The 8,676-nt window shown below is 44.3% G+C and overlaps 2 protein-coding genes across 2 annotated transcripts; one reads left to right on the top strand and one right to left on the bottom strand.

Moving 5' to 3' along the window:
- The first annotated feature begins 870 nt into the window (after positions 1-870).
- LOC126623764 (sorting nexin 2A-like) lies at positions 871-4,739 on the top strand. The gene is made up of 5 exons (XM_050292751.1): positions 871-2,012; positions 2,306-2,515; positions 2,618-2,878; positions 4,116-4,202; positions 4,329-4,739. Exons 1-5 carry the CDS (start codon positions 1,038-1,040, stop codon positions 4,407-4,409), a joined length of 1,614 nt encoding a protein of 537 aa, XP_050148708.1. The 5' UTR covers positions 871-1,037; the 3' UTR covers positions 4,410-4,739.
- Positions 4,740-5,369: 630 nt separating this feature from the next.
- Positions 5,370-8,676, bottom strand: LOC126623755 (probable leucine-rich repeat receptor-like protein kinase IMK3). The gene is made up of 2 exons (XM_050292740.1): positions 6,388-8,676; positions 5,370-6,286 (listed from the first exon to the last, which is right to left on the bottom strand). Exons 1-2 carry the CDS (start codon positions 8,237-8,239, stop codon positions 5,670-5,672), a joined length of 2,469 nt encoding a protein of 822 aa, XP_050148697.1. The 5' UTR covers positions 8,240-8,676; the 3' UTR covers positions 5,370-5,669.

Consider the following 8,676-nt stretch of genomic DNA (forward strand, 5'->3'; position numbering starts at 1 on the left):
TCAAAGAAACATGTGTTAACTATACAACCTTACTAGCAATTATGTAAATCAAACATCTTTTCCAGTAGAGAGAGAGAGAGAGAGAGAGAGAGAGAGAGAGAGTGCTTATTTTCTTTTTCTCCAAGATAAAACAACAAAAATCGGACACACTCAAATATGGTGTTCCACTTAGGGCTTTGTCACGTGAATCATAATTGTATGGCCTGTCAACCGATCATTTATTTGTCGAATAGACTTTGTAAGTGTCCACTACCAAGTTCAATTATGCGTTAATATTGTCTCCAACTTAACCAAATAGACTCATCAATAATGATACGTGATAACTCTCACTGAGGCTCTAAATTATTACAAAATGTCTCGGTACAATTAGAAGTGCATGACCGTCCTCTCCGGATCCCTTCCACCTCATTCTCATGACCCACAAATCCGGACCCTTGAAATTTGATCAAACGGTTAAAGTTATTATAACTTTTAATGGGACCTCCTCTTTGTCGTCGTTGGATAAAATTTCAAAGGCTCGGATTTGTGGATCATGAGGCTTAGGTGAAAGGGATCCGGAAATGATCCCTTAAACTTTAGTATATTGTTAATTTGAATTGACCCAAACATAAAACTCAGATTGGGTCCTTGTCAAGTCAAATCTTGCAGGCCCAACCCTACAAAAGCTTCCGTTCCGGCCCACATTCTGTTTCATTCCGGACTTTTTACGTCGGCGCCTTCTGTCGACAAAGTCCAATCAAAGCTCAATCAACCCTACTTGGGCCTCTCAGCAGAAGCCCAATAAAAGCCCAACTTCTCATTCAACGTCATTAACACGTGGCAGCCTATGTTGCGGAAGCAGCGTCATAGCCGCCACGTACGCAAAAGAGGTTGCCCATTGGCCCGCCCGAGTCACTCAACTCGCTACTCACTAAAAACTCACTACCTTGCCGTGTCATCCCGCACCAGCTCTTCCACCGCCACCGCCACCACCTCCCTCCATTTATTCATTTATTTATCATTAATTATTAATTTCCCGGCAAAAAATAAGGGGGAAAATGATGAGGCAGGAAAACCACGGCGACCAGGAGGCCGACCTACATGCATCCCAAGATGACATGGAATCTCTCGTCCTTGACGAGCCTCCCTCATCCAACGGCCAATCCTCGCCCTCCGCGTCCACCTCCGTGGACCGCCACTCCGCCACCGCAACAACAGCCACATCCTCGCAAGGCTTCAGTTCCATCCTTGAACCCCCGTCTTACGCCGACGCCATCTTCACCTCGTTCGATTCCTCCTCATCCAACGGCCACGAAAGCCCTAGGCCCTCATCTTATCAATCGGAGCCTCCGACAAGATCCGAATTTCTCAAGATATGGGTCTCGGACCCTCAGAAGGAGCTCGAGCTCAACAATTCGCTTGTTCCCGGCGGGACCTCGTACTACACGTACCTGATCACCACTCGGACCAATATCCCCGAGTACGGCGGGCCCGGATCCGAATTCACCCTACGGAGGCGGTTCAAGGACGTGGTGACGCTGTCGGACCGGCTATCCGAATCGTTCCGCGGGTTCTTCATCCCGATCCGACCCGATAAGAGTGTGGTGGAGGGCCAGGTGATGCAAATCGAGCAGTTCGTGGAGCTGCGGAGGGCGGCACTGGCGAAGTACCTGAACAAGCTCGCGGTGCATCCGACGATCAAGAAGAGCGAGGAGCTGAGGCTGTTTTTGGTGGTGAAGGGGAAGCTACCGCTAACAAGGAGCATCGACGTGGCGTCGCGGATGCTCGATGGAGCAGTGAGGTTACCAAGGCAGCTGACGGGGGAGGTGGCTGTCGTGACAGATGTGAATGAGGCTGCGCAGCCGGCCAAGGGCGGCAGGGACTTGCTGAGGATCTTCAGGGAGCTGAAGCAGGCAGTGGTGAACGATTGGGGCGGAGTGAAGCCAATGGCGGTTGAGGACGATAAGGAATTTTTGGAGAGGAAGGAGAAGGTGGCGGAGTTTGAGCAGCAGCTTAGCAATTTGTCTCAGCAGGTATTGTTGCTAATTTATGGGTTCTTTCTGGTAATTCAACATAATTAGTATGTTCAAATTCAAATGGTAGTTAATTATTATGATGCACTTGAAGATTTAGATAGTTGCAAGTGCCAACTGAACTAGCGTGATCATTTCGATTAAAATGTATGAAATATTTCGACTCCAGTAGGATTAGTTACGGGATTATGAAGTTAAGAGCTTACCATTTCTGTTGATGAGCATTGTCTGTTCTAAATTTGGCAATTTAGAATACGGTAGAGGAGAATGAACGAGATTTTCGGTATTTGCAGGCTGAATCACTAGTAAAAGCTCAGCAGGACATGGGAGAGACTCTGGGGGAATTGGGGTTGGCATTTGTGAAGCTGACCAAGCTTGAGACGGAGGGAGCCATGTTCGAACCTCAAACAATACGAGCCAATGACATGAAAAATGTGGCTACTGCTTCTGTTAAAGCTAGCCGATTGTACCGGGAGTTAAATGCGCAAACGGTCAAACATTTGGTAACGTACATAAGCTATATATGCCTAGACATTAAATTTGCGGAAAAGGAGTCATATTTGATTCTCTTGTTATCTTAGCCTAATGTTACATATTTATCACAGGACAAACTACATGAATATCTTGGAGTAATGCTGGCAGTCAATAGTGCATTTTCAGACAGATCAAGTGCTTTACTGACGGTTCAGACTCTTTCATCGGAATTAGTTTCGTTGCAGTCCAGGATTGAGAAGCTTGAAGCTGCAGCATCCAAAGTATTTGGTGGAGACAGGTCCAGGATGCGGAAAATAGAGGAGCTTAAAGAAACTTTAAAGATTAGTGAGGATGCTAAATCTTGTGCAATCAGAGAGTATGAACGCATCAAGGTAACCTCTTAAGGCATCTAGAAATTAGGCAATTCAGTTTGCATCTACGAGTTCTAGATTCATTTTGATGATAGTTAGTAGCACCCTATATAGATTTCCCCTCTTCCTTTATATGACCTAAAATCTGCAAACAGTTATGCGTTGTGCTAGTATTAGTTATTTTTAGCAATCTTACGTTTTTAAGTATATATGATGTAGTATATAGCTTGATTAAGACAATAAGCGGCTTAGCGGAAGCAAAACATATAAAAACAACAGATAGAAATAACGAGAGAGGGTCTGGAATCACTCCAGGGGCTTCGCCCCCGAAATTGAGAAGTATACACTAGGGAGCTGTTATTCTGAGAAATTTAGTCAATACCAACTGACGCAGAACAGAAAGTGGGTAGGTTACTTCAACACCCAAAGAGAATCCTCGAATCCACCACGGGACCCTTGAAGCAACAAGGAAAAGATAGAAGAAATACTCTCTAGAACATTCTTGATTGCATGATAAAAGAATATTTCGTTAGTTCTCATAGGCCCAAGTACTAATCGAGAAAGGAAGCAACAAAACTAATCATCAAGATAAGAGAGTTATCAGATGGAGCTGTTATTCTTCTTTTGGTCCTCCGCCGTTTAAGCATGTGCTACTTGCCGTACTTCAGTAGAGTGTTATTCAAATTTTTGATAGTGAAATGTGGTAAGATACACCATCATGTATAAATTGCTTTTGTGCATTCGCACCTGACGGTTCTTCATTCTTACTGAACTAACATGAAAATATTTGTGTGGCCTCCGGTTTCTGGCAACCAATTTTTATTTAACATTCATTCATGCTGGCTTTTGGTCCACGTTAAGCTTGTGCAGCTGGACTAACTGGTCAGATTATCTACCCATTCTCTAAACTAACTTCAAAACCGATGTTCTTTCCTCTTCCTCTAGTCTTTCCATTTTCTCATGACATTTAGTGGAGGGGGGCAAATGACAAGGGATCTCAAAATTCATGCCCTAGATTTAGGGATAGGATTGGAAACACGTTGTGGTCATTTTGTTGCCCTTCATGTGTTATCTAATGCATTCAGCTCACGCCGCTGAATATTCTTTATCTTGTCATTCGATTATAACTACTAGAATTCCTGGCTAAGCAAATGTTTGTTTCAGTTCCCGTTTTGATTGGAAGAAGAAAGATCTCATTTTATACACAATGTGTTTGTGTACAAACTTGAAGCATGATTGTTGGTGAATCTACATGCAGGAAAATAACAGGAGTGAGCTCGAAAGGCTTGACAGAGAGAGGCACGAGGACTTCATGGGCATGCTGAGAGGATTTGTTCTTAACCAGGTTATCTCCTGCTCTAAACCTCATTTGTTGTTCGTGCTCTTGTGAAGTTTTCGCTTCAAATGGCATCTCAACTTCATTTCGTAAGTCCTTGAATAATAGTTATGGTACGTTCTTCACATCTAACAGGCTGGATACGCGGAAAAGATGGCGAATACTTGGGAGAAGCTTGCTGAAGAAACAAGCGGGTATGCGAATGATGCCAGCTGACATTGTTGCCCGTAAAATTTTTGTGTTTAGCTTTTCATTCTGTGTCTCCGCATTTCGTGCATGTACACTAGTTACATCCCATTTGCGATATTTCCCAACAAACTTTCATCCTAACCAACCAAAAATAGGCCTTCAGAAGACTATTTTAACCTTCAGTGCATAGTTTTTATGTTTGATCCAAACTTAATTAGACCTATAGTTGACTAGAGATTCTAGTATCTACTCCGGTGTAGATCGCACTATTAGTGGGAACTCGTTAAAAAAGTCGATCATGATACTATTCACTTTACCCTTTATTTTGTCATTATTATTAAAACTCAAAGTTTGTAAGCTCTTTTCATTAGTTTTCTTGCTATTAGTATCTCTCTCATCATGCGACGGGACAATTATAACATATCGGTGATGAGATGGATGCTAATTTTGTGAGAGAGGGGTCTGTTTTCTTGCATGAAGTATCGAACACGGCGTCTTAGCGGATTAATAAGAACAAATTGAGGTTTAATAAGTTAATATGATTAAGACATCAATCATTAGAGTAGAATTAATTCGATGTGAAACTTTAGCAAAACCTATGTATGCCTTTGTTTTCACTCTAAAGTTGGCTTTTTGGCAAAGTGTCGTTTTTTATGGTGGGATGTGCAATTTGCGATGATTGTCAATAAGTCGTTGATAAACTAGACTGCACCGCGGATCATAAGCGGTTGCACGGAGGACTATTTAAACCTTGTATTTTTAATTTTTAATTAAGTATGCCATGGAGGTTAAGAGAGAAAAGGGTAGAGGAAGATTTGAAAATAGATTTAAAAAAAAAACATGGAGTACTTGGAGTTAACAAAAGATTTGGTGCAAAATCAAGTGCAATGACGTTTTAAGATTTTACGACCGATCTCACTTAGCACGATAAGACTTTATTGTTATTCTATAATTAAATATGCCTTGGAATTAGAACGACCAACACAATCACAAAACTCTTTAAGTTAATACAAATAAATCATTTGTGATTGAAAGGTTACAGGTGTGAGTCGTGGAAACCTTTTTGCAAGCAAGGATAAGGCTGCATATGATATATTGTCCTTCTCACCCTTGCAAAGTGGGAGAACCTTGTTGGGTTGGAGTCGCTTATTTTGAAAAATTGTATCTACGAACACTGATGAAGTGTAACAAAAGCAAAATTAATATTCAAGAATGAAAGAATCTTAGACTAGCTATAGCCACGCTTCCTAACATGTCTACCGAACCCCTTTTGCTGGAATCCATTTTTCACTCATCACTTGCTGAAGGGGCTCCAGCTCCGTCGTCGCCGGAACTGGCGGCTGTTTCAGGTCTAATCTCCTCTAGCTGCTGCAGAACCTGATGAACTTCCGGCCTTGCAGACGGCGAAGGATCAACGCAATGCAGAGCTAGTTTCAGTGTGTTTAGCAGCTCGTCACCGATTATAGAAGCGTCCCTCATCAGTTCCAAGTCGAAAACTTCGTTAGTCCACTCCTCTTTCACAATGGAGGCAACCCACTGCGGCAAATCCAAACCGTTCATCGGCTCACCAGGAGATTTCCCTGTAAGGAGCTCCAATATGATCACCCCAAGGCTGTAAACATCAGTTTTCGTGTTGGCCTTCTTGAGCTTTGAGAGCTCCGGGGCTCGGTACCCTAGTGCCCTGGCGGTTGCAATCACATTTGAATTGGCAGCGGCTGTCATGAGGCGGGAGAGGCCGTAGTCCGAGATCTTGGCGCTGTTCTGCTCATCAAGTAGAATATTGCTGGATGTGAGGTTTCCATGGATAATGTTCTCATTGCCGTGGAGGTAGGAGAGACCTCTTGCCATGCCCTTTGCTATTCCCATTCGTGTTGGCCAATCAATCGGAGTTTCCGGCCCTCGAGCTGCAACGAAATCAAACACAGCGACCAAATTGAGAAAAATCAAAACCCGATAAACCGAAATTGAGATACGAAGTGCTTAAAATCATTTGCATTAGGCTTACCATGGAGGAATGCTGCAAGACTCCCTTTCGGCATGTAATCGAAAACCAGAAGCTTTTCTCCCTTAGGTCCCAAGTAATAAGCCCTCAGAGCCAGAAGATTCGGGTGCCTGATTTTCCCAAGCACGTTCACTTCCGTCTCGAATTCCCTCTGGTTTTTCGTAATCTTTTCTCTCAATCTCTTCACTGCAACTTCACTCCCATCCTCCAATGTCGCCTTGTAGACAGTCCCAAAAGTGCTTTTCCCCATAATCTCCGCGGTTGCGCACAAAAGATCATCTGCTGCGAAAGCCATTGGCCCATCAAAATGTACCAGTTTTCCTCCAGCCTCTCCGCCGGATTCAGCTTCTCCCCCAACTGCCGGAACACCCTTTTCAGTCCTCGCAGCTCCAGCCCTCGCCACGCCTGCGCCATCCGTGCCTTTCGATGCAGCTCTTCCTCTTATCAAACAGCACAGCAGAATGCAACAGAGTAAAAACAACACTAACAAAAGAACCCCTGCTGCTATAAGAATTTTATCTTTGGTACTAAGTCTGCGGCGGTGCTTCGAAGTCTCTGGGCCCGGAGGCGGGACACTCTGAGATGGTGCCTCGGAAGGGCATGGAGTTGAAGCACTGTACCCGCACAGCTGAACATTCCCGGCGAAAGAGCTCGAATTGAACTTCTGAGAGAGAAGAGCCGGGACAGCACCAGAGAGGTTGTTGTAAGAAACATTGAGGAAACCAAGATGTGATAGACCGGCAAGAGAAGCTGGAATTTCACCACTGACATTATTCAGCGACAAATCGAGGCGGGTGAGCGTCGAAATGTTGCCAAGAGCTGCAGGAATCGGACCCTGCAATTTGTTCCTCCTCAAGTTAAGAACAGAGAGGTTTTTCAAGCTTCCAAGACCTTCCGGGATTTCGCTTTCGATGTTGTTTCCTTCTAGATTCAGCTGGATTAGCGAGGAGAGATTGGAGAAGCTAGAAGGCAAGCTTCCATTTATGGCATTGTTTGAAAAATCTAAAATTCTAACCCTCGAAAGCCGCCCTATTTCATTCGATATAGCTCCATTGAACTGGTTATTTCCAAGTTCAAGCTCTTGAAGCTCACTCAACCTGCCTAAAGACTCTGGGATCGAGCCGGAAAGATTGTTGTGGTGGAGAGAAAGGAATACGAGGGAACGTGAGCGAGAGAGACTACCTGGGATGGACCCCGACAGCGAATTGAAGCTCAGATTGAGGCTGTTAAGTTTGGTGGAGTTAAAAATGCTGTCAGGGATTTTATCAACTAGCAAATTGTTGCTGAGATCGAGGTTTTGAAGCAGAGGACTGAACCCTAAAGAAATTGGGATTGAACCAGAAAGTTTATTGCTAAATAATTGAACTCCCCTGAGGCTTGGAAGGTACCCTAAAGATTGAGGGATTGACCCTCCAATCTGGTTGTCATGGAGGCTGAGCTTCCTCAGAGCCTGCAGCTGTCCTATTTTTTCGGAGATTCTACCACCTAACCCCTTCCATGGAAGCTGGATCACAATCACCTGCCCCTGAGCGCACTTGATTCCGGCCCAGCCGCCGGAGCAGGCTCCGTATCCACTGTCGTTCCAGCTCCTTAAGAACCCCTTTGGGTCGTCGAGCTCGTGCTTGATTGCTTGAAGGGACTGGTAGTCCGCCGCTGTGACAATGACGCCGTCCCATATTTCTGGGCGGGCCGGGTGGAAGAAGGAGAGGAGGAGGTGGAGAAAGAGGAGGAAGTGCGCGCATTTGGATTGCAGAGGAAGAAACTTCCATTTTTCCTTCTTCTTGTGGGAAATCCGGCGCCAATTTTGAGATGGGTAGTCGGAAAATGTGTGAAAGATTTGATCTTTGCTGTCCATGATCAGAAACAGAGCACCAACAATGGCGGACTGCTTGTGTTGGATTCTAGAGAGAGAAAGTGAGAGAGTGATGGAGAGAGAGGGAGAGGAGGAGGGAATGGAACAGGAGAAAAAGAAGTTGGTGGTGGGATTGAAAGCCTAGAGGTGGGTGTTTTAGTGACGACTGGGACAGGGCACGTGAGGATTCTCTTGAGTTTAGAGAGAGAGAATCTTGATTGTTACTGTTGTATTGGGTGGAGAGAGAAAATGTCATGTGGGTGGCAGACGCTCTTCTTCCCACAGAAAAACCTAACGGCTAGTTTCGATTGCTGAATTCATAAACGGCAATGGCTAGGGTTTTTATATTTCTCTTCTTCATGCATTATAGATATAATATATATATATATATGTGTGTATGTTTGTATAATAATTTGAACATCTCGATGATCTCGTGGATG

The sequence above is a fragment of the Malus sylvestris genome, chromosome 1, assembly GCF_916048215.2.
Source record: "Malus sylvestris chromosome 1, drMalSylv7.2, whole genome shotgun sequence".
NCBI classification, from domain to species: Eukaryota; Viridiplantae; Streptophyta; class Magnoliopsida; order Rosales; family Rosaceae; genus Malus; species Malus sylvestris.

Excerpts from the sequence above, each read along its gene's own strand:
- LOC126623755 (XM_050292740.1), bottom strand. The coding sequence starts at position 8,239 with ATGGACAGCAAAGATCAAATCTTTCACACATTTTCCGACTACCCATCT. Across the intron at positions 6,287-6,387 it reads TCTTGCAGCATTCCTCCATG|CTCGAGGGCCGGAAACTCCG; the intron begins GTAAGCCTAATG and ends ATTTCGTTGCAG.
- LOC126623764 (XM_050292751.1), top strand. The coding sequence starts at position 1,038 with ATGATGAGGCAGGAAAACCACGGCGACCAGGAGGCCGACCTACATGCA. Across the intron at positions 2,516-2,617 it reads CGCAAACGGTCAAACATTTG|GACAAACTACATGAATATCT; the intron begins GTAACGTACATA and ends TATTTATCACAG. Across the intron at positions 2,879-4,115 it reads GAGAGTATGAACGCATCAAG|GAAAATAACAGGAGTGAGCT; the intron begins GTAACCTCTTAA and ends ATCTACATGCAG.